We start from the raw sequence: 22,287 nt of genomic DNA on the forward strand, positions 1-22,287 counted from the left end.
TTCAATATTGACAACACAGCGGAGCTTTTAAAGAAAAATACCCAAATTTAAAAGTTGCAGTTTACAGCCATCAATGGTTATTACACAAGCATGTGGCACGTAAAACCCGCCATTATCTTCGCGCTAAACTTCAAATCAATACAAATAGCTGCAACTTTATTTATAAACCCTACCACGCCTCAATCATTTCAGGAGGGGTGGGCAAGACAGGGATGGGCAAGACATATTTTAGGGGAGGGGGCAAATATTGACGAAATGGTCCAAATGGGCTAAAAAGTACAAAAAGGGTTAAATATCGGGGCCATCCGGGTTGGGGGGCAAGATTTTTCGCAGGGGTGGGGCGCTTTGTACGTCAATGATAATTGTATAGGCCTACCAGGTTGTTTATGTAGACGTGGTTGCAACTTAAACTTCCGGGCTTAAACTTCTATCCAAGGTACGGTATAATTCGCAATGTTCCAGGCATACCGATGATACCATAGCTGGGGTTCTTGAGCTGAATTTCTGTTTCAGTTTCTATCGGACCAAAAGTAAGCATTGTTTGCTGGTAGCCGTGTCCGAACGAAATGAAGCCTCCATTAATTGTGTGATGGTAGCCAGTGCCTTGAGCGAAGGTAATATTTCCTCCTTGACCTCCATGTGGAAACTGACAATTTGGACCTCCCTTTGTATAGATATAATCTTTAAGAAGAAAAATATTGATAATTATTAAGATTTTATATTAATATATTTTATACATTTATATTCAATATTTGCATTTATATTCATATTTACATTTATATTCAATAAGATTGGTGAGCTTACCACACTTTCAGACACATTTAAAAAAATTATATTTATGATTTTTTTTTATAAATTATGTAATGGGAAAAATTATACTAACAGACTTCAACCGGGTCTGGTCCTATCTTTTCAACAACTACATGCGCATATATTTCCTGGTAAAGTAATACTTGGACAGCTGTACGACCTCCATCAGGAGATGTATATATTGAACTGGCTACTTGTCGTTTCCGTCTTGTGCAAGCTGTCCCCGCATTTGCCGGCCATGTCTTCCATCGTGCTGATGGTATAGAAAGTAAATCACGAATAAGATGCCCAAATCGAAAAATACGATAAGAGATTCGGGTATTTATTTTGAAAAGTGTAATAGGTAAAGAAGTCATTTCAGAAACAATTTGAACTTTGCAGTTGCTGAAACTTTCTATGCATGTTACATTAAAAGTAACATTTGTTTGAATAAATGAAGTAAATCGCATCAACCGCTTTATTTTTTGTTTGCTGGCACCAGCATTTTGAATCAGAGCACACAATACGCGAGACAACTAAGACATGCTGGATCTGAAACTGACTTACTTCTAAAGCCCACCATTCATACCTAAGCTCCTACTCCAGATTTGTATGACCTGGTCAACATAATTTTTTTAAATAATATTTCGTACTATAAAACTCCCCTTCAACATGTTCAATTTATAGATATTTTGTAATGAACTCTCATTCAATCATCAGTCAGGGCCGCTCTGTACGCATGCAGCGCGCTATTTAGAGAATATGCGCCGGTATCCACTACGATAAAAATATTGGCCAGCCCATCCATTATGACACGATATTGGATAGGCAAAAGACAAAATCCTATCTTTTATTCTCATACTTATTCAGTTTTAATGTAAGAAAAAAATAAAGTTACTTTTGTGAGGACATCCCTGTTGTTTTGAAACCATCACGAACATCTAAGCCACCGAATCGCGTTCTTAGTTCTCGCACGTGTATTACGCGAACGCATTATCGCGAGATCATTGAGGAGCAACAAGCGTGCCGCCGTTGCGTGGCGGCGCGCGCCCTGACTAATATCACTATCAACTATTGTGAGATATTATACACCAGAAAACCAATCAAATTACGTGAATTCTTTGCAAGACGCACCCATTGAATAAGAATGACCAGTAATAGTTATTCATAGTATTTTAATATTTAAAATTTTTTAGCTTTTCAAACTGATATGGTCAGGGAATATAGAAACAAGGAATAGAACAAATGGGCAAAGTTTAGATTACTATGATTACTTGACCTTTCAATTGTGCTAAATATGAAAAGGTATGCCCGTAACTTACTGAGTACCAGCTTGAAGCAAAACGGACAACTGGACGGAATATCACTATACGATATACCAGAATTAAAAGAAGATGGACACTGCGAACTTGCCGATGTCAATGATGTAATGCCTTTATCATGTGCACAGTTCTTCACATCCGCATTCTACGAAAATAATAATAATAATAACTAGACTTAGCTGTGGTCTAAGACCACGAACACAGCCGTGTTGTGACCCCTTAATGACCTTTGACCCAACAATATATGAAAACCCCATAGACATTGGCTAATGTCAATGTATGTGTGCACGTGGCATCACTTTGCCCTGTTATTTGTGGCAGAAAGGGCATTTTGAAGGTTTTTTGTCTCAGACCGGAAGTGACCCTTAATGACCTTTTACTCCAAATAAAAAAATACCACGTATACACTAAGTAACATCAATTCATGTGTGAATGTACCGTCTCTGTGCTATATTTTTCTTGGCTGATAAAGTTTTTTGAAGTTATGTCGTTTTATACCGGAAGTGACCCCTTAATAACCTTTGACCCCAAATCTGTGTACACCCCATAGACACTGGGTAAAAACAATGCATGTGTGCAAGTGGCATCACTGTCCTACGTAATTTGTGGTCATTACCCAGTGTCTATGGGGTGTACACAGATTTAGGGTCAAAGGTCATTAAGGGGTCACTTCCGGTATAAAACGAAAAACCTTCAAAATTTTGTATTTGCTAAGATAAACATAGGACAGTAACGGTATGTTCACACATGAATTGTGGTTACCCAATTCATATGTGGTATTTTTTTTTTATTTGAGGTCAAATGTCATTAAGGGGTCACTTCCGGTCTGAGACGAAAAACCTTCAAAATGCCCCTTCTGCCACAAATAACATGGCAAATTGATGCCACGTGCACACATACATTGACATTAGCCAATGTCTATGGGGTTTTCATATATTTTGGGGTCAAAGGTCATTAAGGGGTAACAACACGGCTGTGTTAGTGGTCTTATTCTTTCTTCTTTCTTCTGTCAACCATTACATTTGCTCTAGCACTCACATGCTTACATCGATTTTGACCTAACTTGGTCACAATGATCATTGACCGTGCCCCTACATGTCACATGAAACTTGTGGGGTCAAAGGTCACGCAGGGGTCATAGGGGTATATTTGAACCCTCTTTGTTATCAGATTGCAAATTTTGGTACTTGGACAATTTTTGCTCGTGGGCGGTTTGGATGTTTGTTTCTAGAGGAACGGTATAAGCTAGAATATATGATTACACAGCCGTCACGGCTGTGTCTTTTTTCTTACAGGTTCTTTCTTTCTTACCTAGCCGGGACACCGGCTAGGTCTTGTGATGCTATCGGATCTTTCTTCTTTCTTCTTCTTTCTTCTTCTTCTGGCAACAAATTTCAAAATGCTTCTTCTCTTACATGTTACATCCTACAATGACGTCACTTGCCCATATGCATCGGCTATATCCAGTGTCTATATGGTGTTCACAGATTTGGGGTCAAAGGTCATTAAGGGGTCATTTCCGGTATAAAACCAAATATGTTCAAAATGCTTCTTCTTCCACAAATTACATGTGATGGTAACATGCTTAGGACATGTGATTTGACTTTGAACGATGTCTATAGGGTGTTCACAGATAAGGGGTCAAAGGTCATTAAAGGGTCATTTCCGGTCTGAAAGCTAAAAATATTCAAAAATCACTGTTTTACAAAATACATAGCAGAGTGTTGTCATTAGCACACGTGCATTGCTACTAACCAGGGTCTTTGGGGTGTCTACAGTTTTGGGGTCAAAGGTCATTAAGGGGTCACTTCCGGTCAAAAACCAAAAATCGTCAAATATGTTCATTTTTTAAATCTCAAAACGTAACCAGACCAGAGTGACATAAACTTCATATATGCATTAGTGTTACTCGATGTATGCACGGTATTTTTGTTATTTTGGTCAAAGGTCATTTAGACGTCATTTCCGGTTTGAAGCTAAATAACTTCAAGAATTTTTATCTCCATAACTAAGCAGAGTAGATTTTTTTTATTTAAACTGTAACAATGCATTTTCTCGGTGTATATGAGGTTTTTTTTATATTGGGGTCAAAGGTCATTAAGAAGGTCAAAACATCAAATTTGCAAACAAATGTTTAAAATTACGGAAAAGTAGCTGTATCTCAGCCTATGGAAGACGGATAAAGCCCCTACATGCTACAGTGATGCACCATTAATGGTCTGAGATGTCCATAATAGCCGGTCAAAGGTCAAACTTTAAGACTGGCATTTCCGGCCCCGGCTAGGTCCAGATCTGTAGCCAGATCTAGTTACACAGCCGTGACGTTAGTCACGGCTGTGTCTTTTTTCTTACAGGTTCTTCTTTCTTTCTTTCTTCTTTCTTCTTTCTTCTTTCTTCTTTCTGTCAACCATTACATTTTCTCTAGCACTCACATGCTTACATCGATTTTGACCTAACTTGGTCACAATGATCATTGACCGTGCCCCTACATGTCACATGAAACTTGTGGGGTCAAAGGTCACGCAGGGGTCATAGGGGTCAAAAACGTGATTTCGACTCAAAATGCATCTTCTCCTACAAATTACGTAGAACAGTGACGCTACTTGCACACATGCATTGTAATTACCCAGTGTCTATAAGGTGTACACAGATTTGGGGTCAAAGGTCATTAAGGGGTCACTTCCGGTATAAAACGGAATACCTTCACAATTTTTTATTATCTAAGGAAAACATTGGACAATAACGGTATGTTCACATATGAGTTGCAGTTATCCAATGTATATGTGGTATTTTTTTATTTGGGGTCAAAGGTCATTAAGGGGTCACTTCCGGTATAAAACGAAATACCTTTAAAATGCATCTTCTCCCACAAATTACGTAGGACTGTGACACCACTTGCACACATGCATTGTTATTACCCAGTGTCAATGTGGTGTACACAGATTTGGGGTCAAAGGTCATTAAGGGGTCACTTCCGGTATAAATCGAAATATTTTCAAAAATTTTTATTAGCTAAGAAAAACATAGGAGAGTGATGGTATGTTCACACATGTATTATGTTTTCCCAATATATATATGGTATTTTTTTATTTGGGGTCATAGGTCATTAAGGGGTCATTTCCGGTTTGGGACAAAACTTTCAAAATGCCCTTCTGCCACAAATAACATGGCAAAGTGATGCCACGTACACACATACATTGGCATTAGCCAATGTCTATGGGGTTTTCATATATTTTGTGGTCAAATGTCATTAAGGGGTAACAACACGGCTGTGTTCGTGGTCTTAGACCACAGCTAAGTCTAGTTTCTTCTTTCTTCTTTCTGTCAACCATTACATTTGCTCTAGCACTCACATGCTTACATCGATTTTGACCTAATTTGGTCACAATGATCATTGACCGTGCCCCTACACGTCACATGAAACTTGTGGGGTCAAAGGTCACGCAGGGGTCATAGGGGTCAAAAACGTGATTTCAACTAAAATGCATCTTCTCCTACAGATTACGAACGACAGTGACACCACTTGCACACATGCATTGTTATTAACCAGTGTCTATATGGTGTACACAGATTTGGGGTCAAAGGTCATTAAGGGGTCACTGCCGGTATAAAACGAAAAACCTTCACAAATTTTTATTAGCTAAGTAAAACATAGCGCAGTAATGGTATGTTCACATATGATCTGCAGTTACCCAATGTATATGTGGTATTTTTTTAATTGGGGTCAAAGCTCATTAAGGGGTCACTTCCGGTATAAAAAGAAATACCTTTAAAATGCATCTTCTTCCACAAATTATGTGGGACAGAGATGCCACTTGCACACATGCATTGTTATTACCCAGTGTCTATGGGGTGTACACAGATTTGGGGTCAAAGGTCATTAGGGGGCACTTCCGGTATAAATTAAAATATCTTCAAAAAAATTTATTAGCTAAGAAAAACATAGGAGAGTAATGGTATGTTGACACATGAATTGTGTTTAACCAATGTATATATGATATTTTTTTATTTGGGGTCAAAAGGTCATTAAGGGGTCATTTCCGGTATAAAACGAAATACAATTTAAAATGCATCTTCTCCCACAAATTACTCAGGACAGTGATGCCACTTACACACATGCATTGTTATTACCCAGTGTTTATGGGGTGTACACAGATTTGGGATCAAAGGTCATTAAGGGGCCACTTCCGGTCTGAGACGAAAAACTTTCAAAATGCCCCTTCTGCCACAAATAACATGGCAAAATAATGCCACGTGCACGCATACATTGACATTAGCCAATGTCTATGGGGTTTTCATATATTTTGGGGTCAAAGGTCATTAAGAGGTCACAACACGGCTGTGTTCGTGGTCTTAGACCACAGCTAAGTCTAGTTCTTCTTCTTTCTTCTGTCAACCATTACATTTGCTCTAGCACTCACATGCTTACATCGATTTTGACCTAACTTGGTCACAATGATCATTGACCGTGCCCCTACATGTCACATGAAACTTGTGGGGTCAAAGGTCATGCAGGGGTCACAGGGGTCAAAAACGTGATTTCAACTAAAAATGCATCTTCTCCCACAACTTACGTTGGACAGTGACCCCGCTTGCACACATGCATTGTTATTACCCAGTGTCTATGTGGTGTACACAGATTTGGGGTCAAAGGTCATTACAGGGTCATTTCCGGTATAAAACGAAAAACCTTCAAAATTTTTTATTAGCTAAGTAAAACATAGCACAGTAACGGTATGTTCACATATGATCTGCAGTCACCCAATGTATATGTGGTATTTTTTTATTTGGGGTCAAAGCTCATTAAGGGGTCACTTCCGGTATAAAAAGAAATACCTTTAAAATGCATCTTCTTCCACAGATTATGTATGACAGTGACGCCTCTTGCACACATGCATTGTTATTACCCAGTGTCTATGGGGTGTACACAGATTTGGGGTCAAAGGTCATTAAGGGGTCACTTCCGGTATAAAACGAAAAACCTTCAAAAATTTTATTAGCTAAGTAAAACATGGGACAGTAACGGTATGTTCACACATGATCTGCAGTCACTCAATGTATATGTGGTATTTTTTATTTGGGTCAAATCTCATTAAGGGGTCACTTCCGGTATAAAACGAAATACCTTTAAAATGCATCTTCTTCCACAGATTATGTAGGACAGTGACGCCACTTGCACACATGCATTGTTATTACCCAGTGTCTATGGGGTGTACACAGATTTGGGGTCAAAGGTCATTAAGGGGTCACTTCCGGTCTGAGACGAAAAACCTTCAAAATGCCCTTCTGCCACAAGTAACATAGCAAAGTGGTGCCACGTGCACCCATGCATTGACATTAGCCAATGTCTATTGGCGTTTTCATATATTTTGGGGTCAAAGGTCATTTAAGGGGCCACAACACGGCTGTGTTCGTGGTCTTAGACCACAGCTAAGTCTAGTTGTAAACTATGTTTGCAAACATTTTATGTTCGTGATGTTTAAAAAATAGGGTTGTTTTTGACGATGGTGTGCTCGATATCAAAAAACAGGGTATATTTTGGTGAATCCAGAATATAGGCCTACTAATAGTCGTATTTTTGCTTATTTTGACCATGTATCTGATCGTATGCTTTGTATTCTTTGTACTTGGGCAAGCTCCCCATACCGAAAATAGAATTCGTATCGCTCTGCATTTAGTACGTGTTTAATATTATTATTATACAATACTCATCACAGCAAAAGTAATTAGAATCTTCAAATAATTGTAATGCACGGTGTAAATTGGACATCGCCTCAAAATGACCTTTTACATTTTGCTTCAGTGGTAAACGCTTGAGGATGGCCCTCTTTAATTAATGGTATGAAGATGTTTTAGGGTTCATACTACTAAATCCGCCTGTGAAGCGGTTTCCGGCAAAAGTTTATCACGCCTATAGTCCCAACTTTGCATAAAAATTGTGCAAAATCGGTACAATATTAACACTTTTAGTGTTGCAAATCGTGTTTTGCTAGAACTTGTGAATGTGATCTCTACTAATTTGAACAGAAAACGCGAAAATTTGAGTGATGTTTACGATGATGAGCGCATGAACACACGAGGTCAAAACGCGGTTAGCAGTCGGACGTAAACACGGGAAAATCGGGCCTTTTATATAGCGCTATTTTTCTCAAAAATTAGACCTAAAATTTGGTGTCATTTTCAGATATGTTATGCAGAATTTTGTTCTGATTAAGATGATATCAAATATATATTTCAAAGTAAGACGTAACTCGACTTATAGCCTAAAACATGATCCCTATTTTGCACGTAAAGTCTATGGAAAGCTATTTTGTGGTATGTACCCTTTACGATGAAGAGCCCAGTGAAGAGGCGGCGATAAAGGAGTCCTGAGAAAGTAGTTAATCACCGTAACCTTCCGAGTCCAAAATGTGTAACCCGTAACATAGTTCTTTTTTAAAAGAAGACACTGAGCTAAATTGTTACAATTTATACGGATCTGAGTTAATTATTTACTTGATGCAACATAAACGAGCGTTTTAGCACCAAAAGGAAAGGACAATTATCTATTATAGAAAATTGATCAATACTATCGAAAGAACCTTTGAAGAAGTATTTTGAAAGTATTCGGTCAGACATCGAAAGTGACCCCTTAATGACCTTTGACCCCACAGAAAAAAATACCACGTGTACACTAGGTGACATCAATTCATGTGTGAATATACCGTCAGTGTGCTATGTTTTCTTGGCCGATAAAAATTTTTGAAGATATTTTGTTTTATACAGGTAGTGACCCTTAATAACCTTTTGACCCCAAATAAAAAAATACCACATATACATTGGGTAAACACAATTCATGTGTCAACATACCATCACTCTCCTATGTTTTTCTTAGCTAATAAAATTTTTTGAAGATATTTCGATTTATACCGAAGTGACCCCTTAATGACCTTTGACCCCAAATCTGTGTACACCCCATAGACACTGGGTAATACCAATGCATGTGTGCAAGTGGCGTCACTGTCCTACGTAATTTGTGGGAGAAGATGCATTTTTAGCTGAAATCACTTTTTTGACCCCTATGACCCCTGCGTGACCTTTGACCCCACAATTTTCATGTGACATGTAGGGGCATGGTCAATGATGGTTGTGACCAAGTTAGGTCAAAATCGGTACAAGCATGTCAGTGCTAGAGCAAATCTAAAGGTTGACAGAAGAAAGGTAGACGATCTCGTAAGAAACAAAACACAGCTCTCGGCTGTGTAATAAAAGCCCTCGACCATTGCGCGCAACCACGTGTAGGATTGTCGGCTGCTATGCCGTGCATACATGTCGAATTTGAAGGATATAAGTCTTTTGATTAAAATGACCTCTAAATGACCTTTGATCCCAATTATTTTTACACCACATAGACACTGGCTATAGCCAATATATATTCACCAGGCACATATCCCTGCGCCGTGTAATTTGAGAAAAGAAGCATTTTGAAAGTATTCGGTCAGACATCGAAAGTGACCCCTTAATGACCTTTGACCCCGCCGAAAAAAATACCACGTGTACACTAGGTGACATCAATTCATGTGTGAATATACCGTCAGTGTGCTATGTTTTTCTTGGCCGATAAAATTTTTTGAAGATATTTTGTTTTATACAGGTAGTGACCCCTTAATAACCTTTGACCCCAAATAAAAAAATACCACATATACATTGGGTAAACACAATTCATGTGTCAACATACCATCACTCTCCTATGTTTTTCTTAGCTAATAAAATTTTTTGAAGATATTTCGATTTATACCGGAAGTGACCCCTTAATGACCTTTGACCCCAAATCTGTGTACACCCCATAGACACTGGGTAATACCAATGCATGTGTGCAAGTGGCGTCACTGTCCTACGTAATTTGTGGGAGAAGATGCATTTTTAACTGAAATCACTTTTTTGACCCCTATGACCCCTGCGTGACCTTTGACCCCACAATTTTCATGTGACATGTAGGGGCATGGTCAATGATGGTTGTGACCAAGTTAGGTCAAAATCGGTACAAGCATGTCAGTGCTAGAGCAAATCTAAAGGTTGACAGAAGAAAGGTAGACGATCTCGTAAGAAACAAAACACAGCTCTCGGCTGTGTAATAAAAGCCCTCGACCATTGCGCGCAACCACGTGTAGGATTGTCGGCTGCTATGCCGTGCATACATGTCGAATTTGAAGGATATAAGTCTTTTGATTAAAATGACCTCTAAATGACCTTTGATCCCAATTATTTTTACACCACATAGACACTGGCTATAGCCAATATATATTCACCAGGCACATATCCCTGCGCCGTGTAATTTGAGAAAAGAAGCATTTTGAAAGTATTCGGTCAGACATCGAAAGTGACCCTTAATGACCTTTGACCCCGCCGAAAAAAATACCACGTGTACACTAGGTGACATCAATTCATGTGTGAATATACCGTCAGTGTGCTATGTTTTTCTTGGCCGATAAAAATTTTTGAAGATATTTTGTTTTATACAGGTAGTGACCCCTTAATAACCTTTGACCCCAAATAAAAAAATACCACATATACATTGGGTAAACACAATTCATGTGTCAACATACCATCACTCTCCTATGTTTTTCTTAGCTAATAACATTTTTTGAAGATATTTCGATTTATACCGGAAGTGACCCCTTAATGACCTTTGACCCCAAATCTGTGTACACCCCATAGACACTGGGTAATACCAATGCATGTGTGCAAGTGGCGTCACTGTCCTACGTAATTTGTGGGAGAAGATGCATTTTTAGCTGAAATCACTTTTCGGCCCCCGAGATCCCCACCGTGACCTTTGACCCCACAATTTTCATGTGACATGTAGGGGCATGGTCAATGATGGTTGTGACCAAGTTAGGTCAAAATCGGTACAAGCATGTCAGTGCTAGAGCAAATCTAAAGGTTGACAGAAGAAAGGTAGACGATCTCGTAAGAAACAAAACACAGCTCTCGGCTGTGTAATAAAAGCCCTCGACCATTGCGCGCAACCACGTGTAGGATTGTCGGCTGCTATGCCGTGCATACATGTCGAATTTGAAGGATATAAGTCTTTTGATTAAAATGACCTCTAAATGACCTTTGATCCCAATTATTTTTACACCACATAGACACTGGCTATAGCCAATATATATTCACCAGGCACATATCCCTGCGCCGTGTAATTTGAGAAAAGAAGCATTTTGAAAGTATTCGGTCAGACATCGAAAGTGACCCCTTAATGACCTTTGACCCCGCCGAAAAAAATACCACGTGTACACTAGGTGACATCAATTCATGTGTGAATATACCGTCAGTGTGCTATGTTTTTCTTGGCCGATAAAAATTTTTGAAGATATTTTGTTTTATACAGGTAGTGACCCCTTAATAACCTTTGACCCCAAATAAAAAAATACCACATATACATTGGGTAAACACAATTCATGTGTCAACATACCATCACTCTCCTATGTTTTTCTTAGCTAATAACATTTTTGAAGATATTTCGATTTATACCGGAAGTGACCCCTTAATGACCTTTGACCCCAAATCTGTGTACACCCCATAGACACTGGGTAATACCAATGCATGTGTGCAAGTGGCGTCACTGTCCTACGTAATTTGTGGGAGAAGATGCATTTTTAGCTGAAATCACTTTTTGACCCCTATGACCCCTGCGTGACCTTTGACCCCACAATTTTCATGTGACATGTAGGGGCATGGTCAATGATGGTTGTGACCAAGTTAGGTCAAAATCGGTACAAGCATGTCAGTGCTAGAGCAAATCTAAAGGTTGACAGAAGAAAGGTAGACGATCTCGTAAGAAACAAAACAAAGCTATCGGCTGTGTAATAAAAACCCTCGACCATTGCGCGCAACCACGTGTAGGATTGTCGGCTGCTATGCCGTGCATACATGTCGAATTTGAAGGATATAAGTCTTTTGATTAAAATGACCTCTAAATGACCTTTGATCCCAATTATTTTTACACCACATAGACACTGGCTATAGCCAATATATATTCACCAGGCACATATCCCTGCGCCGTGTAATTTGAGAAAAGAAGCATTTTGAAAGTATTCGGTCAGACATCGAAAGTGACCCCTTAATGACCTTTGACCCCGCCGAAAAAAATACCACGTGTACACTAGGTGACATCAATTCATGTGTGAATATACCGTCAGTGTGCTATGTTTTTTTTTTTTTTAAAAATTTTTGAAGATATTTTGTTTTATACAGGTAGTGACCCCTTAATAACCTTTGACCCCAAATAAAAAAATACCACATATACATTGGGTAAACACAATTCATGTGTCAACATACCATCACTCTCCTATGTTTTTCTTAGCTAATAAAATTTTTGAAGATATTTCGATTTATACCGGAAGTGACCCCTTAATGACCTTTGACCCCAAATCTGTGTACACCCCATAGACACTGGGTAATACCAATGCATGTGTGCAAGTGGCGTCACTGTCCTACGTAATTTGTGGGAGAAGATGCATTTTTAGCTGAAATCACTTTTTTGACCCCTATGACCCCTGCGTGACCTTTGACCCCACAATTTTCATGTGACATGTAGGGGCATGGTCAATGATGGTTGTGACCAAGTTAGGTCAAAATCGGTACAAGCATGTCAGTGCTAGAGCAAATCTAAAGGTTGACAGAAGAAAGGTAGACGATGACCCCAAATCTGTGTACACCCCATAGACACTGGGTAATACCAATGCATGTGTGCAAGTGGCGTCACTGTCCTACGTAATTTGTGGGAGAAGATGCATTTTAGCTGAAATCACTTTTTGACCCCTATGACCCCTGCGTGACCTTTGACCCCACAATTTTCATGTGACATGTAGGGGCATGGTCAATGATGGTTGTGACCAAGTTAGGTCAAAATCGGTACAAGCATGTCAGTGCTAGAGCAAATCTAAAGGTTGACAGAAGAAAGGTAGACGATCTCGTAAGAAACAAAACACAGCTCTCGGCTGTGTAATAAAAGCCCTCGACCATTGCGCGCAACCACGTGTAGGATTGTCGGCTGCTATGCCGTGCATACATGTCGAATTTGAAGGATATAAGTCTTTTGATTAAAATGACCTCTAAATGACCTTTGATCCCAATTATTTTTACACCACATAGACACTGGCTATAGCCAATATATATTCACCAGGCACATATCCCTGCGCCGTGTAATTTGAGAAAAGAAGCATTTTGAAAGTATTCGGTCAGACATCGAAAGTGACCCCTTAATGACCTTTGACCACAAAGAAAAAAATACCACGTGTACACTAGGTGACATCAATTCATGTGTGAATATACCGTCAGTGTGCTATGTTTTTCTTGGCCGATAAAAATGTTTGAAGATATTTTGTTTTATACAGGTAGTGACCCCTTAATAACCTTTGACCCCAAATAAAAAAATACCACATATACATTGGGTAAACACAATTCATGTGTCAACATACCATCACTCTCCTATGTTTTTCTTAGCTAATAAAATTTTTGAAGATATTTCGATTTATACCGGAAGTGACCCCTTAATGACCTTTGACCCCAAATCTGTGTACACCCCATAGACACTGGGTAATACCAATGCATGTGTGCAAGTGGCGTCACTGTCCTACGTAATTTGTGGGAGAAGATGCATTTTAGCTGAAATCACTTTTTGACCCCTATGACCCCTGCGTGACCTTTGACCCCACAATTTTCATGTGACATGTAGGGGCATGGTCAATGATGGTTGTGACCAAGTTAGGTCAAAATCGGTACAAGCATGTCAGTGCTAGAGCAAATCTAAAGGTTGACAGAAGAAAGGTAGACGATCTCGTAAGAAACAAAACACAGCTCTCGGCTGTGTAATAAAAGCCCTCGACCATTGCGCGCAACCACGTGTAGGATTGTCGGCTGCTATGCCGTGCATACATGTCGAATTTGAAGGATATAAGTCTTTTGATTAAAATGACCTCTAAATGACCTTTGATCCCAATTATTTTTACACCACATAGACACTGGCTATAGCCAATATATATTCACCAGGCACATATCCCTGCGCCGTGTAATTTGAGAAAAGAAGCATTTTGAAAGTATTCGGTCAGACATCGAAAGTGACCCCTTAATGACCTTTGACCCCGCCGAAAAAAATACCACGTGTACACTAGGTGACATCAATTCATGTGTGAATATACCGTCAGTGTGCTATGTTTTTCTTGGCCGATAAAAATTTTTGAAGATATTTTGTTTTATACAGGTAGTGACCCCTTAATAACCTTTGAAAAAAAAAAAAAAAATACCACATATACATTGGGTAAACACAATTCATGTGTCAACATACCATCACTCTCCTATGTTTTTCTTAGCTAATAACATTTTTGAAGATATTTCGATTTATACCGGAAGTGACCCTTAATGACCTTTGACCCCAAATCTGTGTACACCCCATAGACACTGGGTAATACCAATGCATGTGTGCAAGTGGCGTCACTGTCCTACGTAATTTGTGGGAGAAGATGCATTTTAGCTGAAATCACTTTTTGACCCCTATGACCCCTGCGTGACCTTTGACCCCACAATTTTCATGTGACATGTAGGGGCATGGTCAATGATGGTTGTGACCAAGTTAGGTCAAAATCGGTACAAGCATGTCAGTGCTAGAGCAAATCTAAAGGTTGACAGAAGAAAGGTAGACGATCTCGTAAGAAACAAAACACAGCTCTCGGCTGTGTAATAAAAGCCCTCGACCATTGCGCGCAACCACGTGTAGGATTGTCGGCTGCTATGCCGTGCATACATGTCGAATTTGAAGGATATAAGTCTTTTGATTAAAATGACCTCTAAATGACCTTTGATCCCAATTATTTTTACACCACATAGACACTGGCTATAGCCAATATATATTCACCAGGCACATATCCCTGCGCCGTGTAATTTGAGAAAAGAAGCATTTTGAAAGTATTCGGTCAGACATCGAAAGTGACCCTTAATGACCTTTGACCCCGCCGAAAAAAATACCACGTGTACACTAGGTGACATCAATTCATGTGTGAATATACCGTCAGTGTGCTATGTTTTTCTTGGCCGATAAAAATTTTTGAAGATATTTTGTTTTATACAGGTAGTGACCCCTTAATAACCTTTGACCCCAAATAAAAAAATACCACATATACATTGGGTAAACACAATTCATGTGTCAACATACCATCACTCTCCTATGTTTTTCTTAGCTAATAAAATTTTTGAAGATATTTCGATTTATACCGGAAGTGACCCCTTAATGACCTTTGACCCCAAATCTGTGTACACCCCATAGACACTGGGTAATACCAATGCATGTGTGCAAGTGGCGTCACTGTCCTACGTAATTTGTGGGAGAAGATGCATTTTTAGCTGAAATCACTTTTTTGACCCCTATGACCCCTGCGTGACCTTTGACCCCACAATTTTCATGTGACATGTAGGGGCATGGTCAATGATGGTTGTGACCAAGTTAGGTCAAAATCGGTACAAGCATGTCAGTGCTAGAGCAAATCTAAAGGTTGACAGAAGAAAGGTAGACGATCTCGTAAGAAACAAAACACAGCTCTCGGCTGTGTAATAAAAAAGCCCTCGACCATTGCGCGCAACCACGTGTAGGATTGTCGGCTGCTATGCCGTGCATACATGTCGAATTTGAAGGATATAAGTCTTTTGATTAAAATGACCTCTAAATGACCTTTGATCCCAATTATTTTTACACCACATAGACACTGGCTATAGCCAATATATATTCACCAGGCACATATCCCTGCGCCGTGTAATTTGAGAAAAGAAGCATTTTGAAAGTATTCGGTCAGACATCGAAAGTGACCCCTTAATGACCTTTGACCCCGCCGAAAAAAAAAATCCCACGTGTACACTAGGTGACATCAATTCATGTGTGAATATACCGTCAGTGTGCTATGTTTTCTTGGCCGATAAAAATTTTTGAAGATATTTTGTTTTATACAGGTAGTGACCCCTTAATAACCTTTGACCCCAAATAAAAAAATACCACATATACATTGGGTAAACACAATTCATGTGTCAACATACCATCACTCTCCTATGTTTTTCTTAGCTAATAAAATTTTTGAAGATATTTCGATTTATACCGGAAGTGACCCCTTAATGACCTTTGACCCCAAATCTGTGTACACCCCATAGACACTGGGTAATACCAATGCATGTGTGCAAGTGGCGTCACTGTCCTACGTAATTTGTGGGAGAAGATGCATTTTTAGCTGAAATCACTTTTTGACCCCTATGACCCCTGCGTGACCTTTGACCCCACAATTTTCATGTGACATGTAGGGGCATGGTCAATGATGGTTGTGACCAAGTTAGGTCAAAATCGGTACAAGCATGTCAGTGCTAGAGCAAATCTAAAGGTTGACAGAAGAAAGGTAGACGATCTCGTAAGAAACAAAACACAGCTCTCGGCTGTGTAATAAAAGCCCTCGACCATTGCGCGCAACCACGTGTAGGATTGTCGGCTGCTATGCCGTGCATACATGTCGAATTTGAAGGATATAAGTCTTTTGATTAAAATGACCTCTAAATGACCTTTGATCCCAATTATTTTTACACCACATAGACACTGGCTATAGCCAATATATATTCACCAGGCACATATCCCTGCGCCGTGTAATTTGAGAAAAGAAGCATTTTGAAAGTATTCGGTCAGACATCGAAAGTGACCCCTTAATGACCTTTGACCCCGCCGAAAAAAATACCACGTGTACACTAGGTGACATCAATTCATGTGTGAATATACCGTCAGTGTGCTATGTTTTTCTTGGCCGATAAAAATTTTTGAAGATATTTTGTTTTATACAGGTAGTGACCCCTTAATAACCTTTGACCCCAAATAAAAAAATACCACATATACATTGGGTAAACACAATTCATGTGTCAACATACCATCACTCTCCTATGTTTTTCTTAGCTAATAAAATTTTTTGAAGATATTTCGATTTATACCGGAAGTGACCCCTTAATGACCTTTGACCCCAAATCTGTGTACACCCCATAGACACTGGGTAATACCAATGCATGTGTGCAAGTGGCGGCACTGTCCTACGTAATTTGTAGGAGAAGACGCATTCTTAGCGGAAATCACTTTTTGACCCCTATGACCCCTGCGTGACCTTTGACCCCACAATTTTCATGTGACATGTAGGGGCATGGTCAATGATGGTTGTGACCAAGTTAGGTCAAAATCGGTACAAGCATGTCAGTGCTAGAGCAAATCTAAAGGTTGACAGAAGAAAGGTAGACGATCTCGTAAGAAACAAAACACAGCTCTCGGCTGTGTAATAAAAGCCCTCGACCATTGCGCGCAACCACGTGTAGGATTGTCGGCTGCTATGCAGTGCATACATGTCGAATTTGAAGGATATAAGTCTTTTGATTAAAATGACCTCTAAATGACCTTTGATCCCAATTATTTTTACACCACATAGACACTGGCTATAGCCAATATATATTCACCAGGCACATATCCCTGCGCCGTGTAATTTGAGAAAAGAAGCATTTTGAAAGTATTCGGTCAGACATCGAAAGTGACCCCTTAATGACCTTAAAAAAAAAAAAAAAAAATACCACGTGTACACTAGGTGACATCAATTCATGTGTGAATATACCGTCAGTGTGCTATGTTTTTCTTGGCCGATAAAAATTTTTGAAGATATTTTGTTTTATACAGGTAGTGACCACTTAATAACCTTTGACCCCAAATAAAAAAATACCACATATACATTGGGTAAACACAATTCATGTGTCAACATACCATCACTCTCCTATGTTTTTCTTAGCTAATAACATTTTTTGAAGATATTTCGATTTATACCGGAAGTGACCCCTTAATGACCTTTGACCCCAAATCTGTGTACACCCCATAGACACTGGGTAATACCAATGCATGTGTGCAAGTGGCGTCACTGTCCTACGTAATTTGTGGGAGAAGATGCATTTTAGCTGAAATCACTTTTTGACCCCTATGACCCCTGCGTGACCTTTGACCCCACAATTTTCATGTGACATGTAGGGGCATGGTCAATGATGGTTGTGACCAAGTTAGGTCAAAATCGGTACAAGCATGTCAGTGCTAGAGCAAATCTAAAGGTTGACAGAAGAAAGGTAGACGATCTCGTAAGAAACAAAACACAGCTCTCGGCTGTGTAATAAAAGCCCTCGACCATTGCGCGCAACCACGTGTAGGATTGTCGGCTGCTATGCCGTGCATACATGTCGAATTTGAAGGATATAAGTCTTTTGATTAAAATGACCTCTAAATGACCTTTGATCCCAATTATTTTTACACCACATAGACACTGGCTATAGCCAATATATATTCACCAGGCACATATCCCTGCGCCGTGTAATTTGAGAAAAGAAGCATTTTGAAAGTATTCGGTCAGACATCGAAAGTGACCCCTTAATGACCTTTGACCCCGACGAAAAAAATACCACGTGTACACTAGGTGACATCAATTCATGTGTGAATATACCGTCAGTGTGCTATGTTTTTCTTGGCCGATAAAAATTTTTGAAGATATTTTGTTTTATACAGGTAGTGACCCTTAATAACCTTTGACCCCAAATAAAAAAATACCACATATACATTGGGTAAACACAATTCATGTGTCAACATACCATCACTCTCCTATGTTTTTCTTAGCTAATAAAATTTTTTGAAGATATTTCGATTTATACCGGAAGTGACCCCTTAATGACCTTTGACCCCAAATCTGTGTACACCCCATAGACACTGGGTAATACCAATGCATGTGTGCAAGTGGCGTCACTGTCCTACGTAATTTGTGGGAGAAGATGCATTTTAGCTGAAATCACTTTTTGACCCCTATGACCCCTGCGTGACCTTTGACCCCACAATTTTCATGTGACATGTAGGGGCATGGTCAATGATGGTTGTGACCAAGTTAGGTCAAAATCGGTACAAGCATGTCAGTGCTAGAGCAAATCTAAAGGTTGACAGAAGAAAGGTAGACGATCTCGTAAGAAACAAAACACAGCTCTCGGCTGTGTAATAAAAGCCCTCGACCATTGCGCGCAACCACGTGTAGGATTGTCGGCTGCTATGCCGTGCATACATGTCGAATTTGAAGGATATAAGTCTTTTGATTAAAATGACCTCTAAATGACCTTTGATCCCAATTATTTTTACACCACATAGACACTGGCTATAGCCAATATATATTCACCAGGCACATATCCCTGCGCCGTGTAATTTGAGAAAAGAAGCATTTTGAAAGTATTCGGTCAGACATCGAAAGTGACCCCTTAATGACCTTTGACCCCGCCGAAAAAATACCACGTGTACACTAGGTGACATCAATTCATGTGTGAATATACCGTCAGTGTGCTATGTTTTTCTTGGCCGATAAAAATTTTTGAAGATATTTTGTTTTATACAGGTAGTGACCCCTTAATAACCTTTGACCCCAAATAAAAAAATACCACATATACATTGGGTAAACACAATTCATGTGTCAACATACCATCACTCTCCTATGTTTTTCTTAGCTAATAAAATTTTTTGAAGATATTTCGATTTATACCGGAAGTGACCCCTTAATGACCTTTGACCCCAAATCTGTGTACACCCCATAGACACTGGGTAATACCAATGCATGTGTGCAAGTGGCGTCACTGTCCTACGTAATTTGTGGGAGAAGATGCATTTTTAGCTGAAATCACTTTTTTGTCCTCTATTACCCCTGCGTGACCTTTGACCCCACAATTTTCATGTGACATGTAGGGGCATGGTCAATGATGGTTGTGACCAAGTTAGGTCAAAATCGGTACAAGCATGTCAGTGCTAGAGCAAATCTAAAGGTTGACAGAAGAAAGGTAGACGATCTCGTAAGAAACAAAACACAGCTCTCGGCTGTGTAATAAAAGCCCTCGACCATTGCGCGCAACCACGTGTAGGATTGTCGGCTGCTATGCCGTGCATACATGTCGAATTTGAAGGATATAAGTCTTTTGATTAAAATGACCTCTAAATGACCTTTGATCCCAATTATTTTTACACCACATAGACACTGGCTATAGCCAATATATATTCACCAGGCACATATCCCTGCGCCGTGTAATTTGAGAAAAGAAGCATTTTGAAAGTATTCGGTCAGACATCGAAAGTGACCCCTTAATGACCTTTGACCCCGCCGAAAAAAATACCACGTGTACACTAGGTGACATCAATTCATGTGTGAATATACCGTCAGTGTGCTATGTTTTTCTTGGCCGATAAAAATTTTTGAAGATATTTTGTTTTATACAGGTAGTGACCCCTTAATAACCTTTGACCCCAAATAAAAAAATACCACATATACATTGGGTAAACACAATTCATGTGTCAACATACCATCACTCTCCTATGTTTTTCTTAGCTAATAAAATTTTTGAAGATATTTCGATTTATACCGGAAGTGACCCCTTAATGACCTTTGACCCCAAATCTGTGTACACCCCATAGACACTGGGTAATACCAATGCATGTGTGCAAGTGGCGTCACTGTCCTACGTAATTTGTGGGAGAAGATGCATTTTTAGCTGAAATCACTTTTTTGACCCCTATGACCCCTGCGTGACCTTTGACCCCACAATTTTCATGTGACATGTAGGGGCATGGTCAATGATGGTTGTGACCAAGTTAGGTCAAAATCGGTACAAGCATGTCAGTGCTAGAGCAAATCTAAAGGTTGACAGAAGAAAGGTAGACGATCTCGTAAGAAACAACTAGATCTGGCTACAGATCTGGACCTAGCCGGGGCCGGAAATGCCAGTCTTAAAGTTTGACCTTTAACCGCTAAACTTTGACCTTTAATCTTAAACTTAACATTTGACCCCTAGACCTTTGGGGTCATAATTTTTTTCATGTTTAGAATGTCGTGATAATCATTCCTGTATCACCACCTTAATCCCTCCTTCTTTCTCCCCCCCTCTCCTTCCCCCAACTCAGCCCTCCGTTTCTCATGATCTCCCCCTCCTCTCTTAAATTTCAAATAATTACTCTGTTTTGTACCAACCGGCACCTTAATCTCTCCTCTCCCCCTCCCTCTCTCTTAAATTTCAAATCATTACTCTTTATTGTATTAAGGTTTATTAAAATAATGCGACTTTTGCTGGGTAACTTTAAAGACCCCAACCCCACCCCTCTACCTTACTCCTTTCTCTCACCCTCCCGCCAGTTGTCCCTCCCCTTACCTCCCAAGTTCCTCTATTATTTCCCCTACCCCACCCCTCCGTTTTTCATAATCTCCCCTCTCAATACTCCAAATACTATTATTACTCTGTTTAGTACCAATCGCCATCTTCCCCAAATAATCTTTATTGTATTATTAAAATAAAAATGCGACTTTTGCTGAGTAACTTTAAAGACCCCATCTACCTTACTCCTTTTTTCTCTCACCATCCCGCCATTTATCTCCCCCTCCCAAGTTCCTTTATTACTTCCCCACCCACCCTCCGTTTCTCCCTCCCTCTCTTCAATTCCAAATAATTACCTTAATCTCTGCTTCCCCCTCTCTCTTAAATTCCAAATAATTACTCTTTATTGTATTGATAAGGTTTGTTAACATAAAATGCGACTTTTCCTGGGTAATTTAAAGATCCCTCTCTCACTCCCTTAGTCCTTCTTTCTCTCACCCTCCCTCCATTTGTCTCCCCTCCCATGTTCCTCTATTACTTCCCCTACCCCACCCCTTCGTTTCTCATGATCCCTCCCTCCCTCTCTTAAATTCCAAATAAATACTGTGTTTTGTACTAATCGCCACCTTAATCTCTCCTTCCCCCTCTCTCCCTCTAAGTCTTTATTGTATTTATAAGGTTTATTAGAATAAAAATGCGCCTTTTCCCTGGGTAATTTAAAGATCCCCTCTTTCTCCCTTACTCCTTCTTTCTCTCACCCTCCCGCCATTTGTCTCCCTCTCCCAAGTTCCTCTATTACTTCCCCCACCCCACCCCTCCGTTTCTCATTATCTCTCCCTCCCTCTCTTAAATTCCAAATAATTACTGTTGTGTACTAATCGCCTTCTTAATCTCTCCTTCCCCACTCCCTCTTATATTCCAAATAATTGCTCTTTATTGTATTCAGGTTTATTAAAATAAAATTGCGACTTTTGCTGGGTAACTTTAAAAC

The 22,287-nt window shown here is 39.6% G+C and overlaps 1 protein-coding gene across 1 annotated transcript; it reads right to left on the reverse strand.

Moving 5' to 3' along the window:
- Nucleotides 1-338: 338 nt before the first annotated feature.
- On the reverse strand, nucleotides 339-21,821 carry LOC140159960 (uncharacterized). The gene is made up of 4 exons (XM_072183228.1): nucleotides 21,795-21,821; nucleotides 2,112-2,256; nucleotides 884-1,063; nucleotides 339-681 (listed from the first exon to the last, which is right to left on the reverse strand). Exons 1-4 carry the CDS (start codon nucleotides 21,819-21,821, stop codon nucleotides 428-430), a joined length of 606 nt encoding a protein of 201 aa, XP_072039329.1. The 3' UTR covers nucleotides 339-427.
- Nucleotides 21,822-22,287: the final 466 nt, after the last annotated feature.

Source organism: Amphiura filiformis, chromosome 9 (genome assembly GCF_039555335.1).
Source record: "Amphiura filiformis chromosome 9, Afil_fr2py, whole genome shotgun sequence".
Classification (NCBI taxonomy): domain Eukaryota; kingdom Metazoa; phylum Echinodermata; class Ophiuroidea; order Amphilepidida; family Amphiuridae; genus Amphiura; species Amphiura filiformis.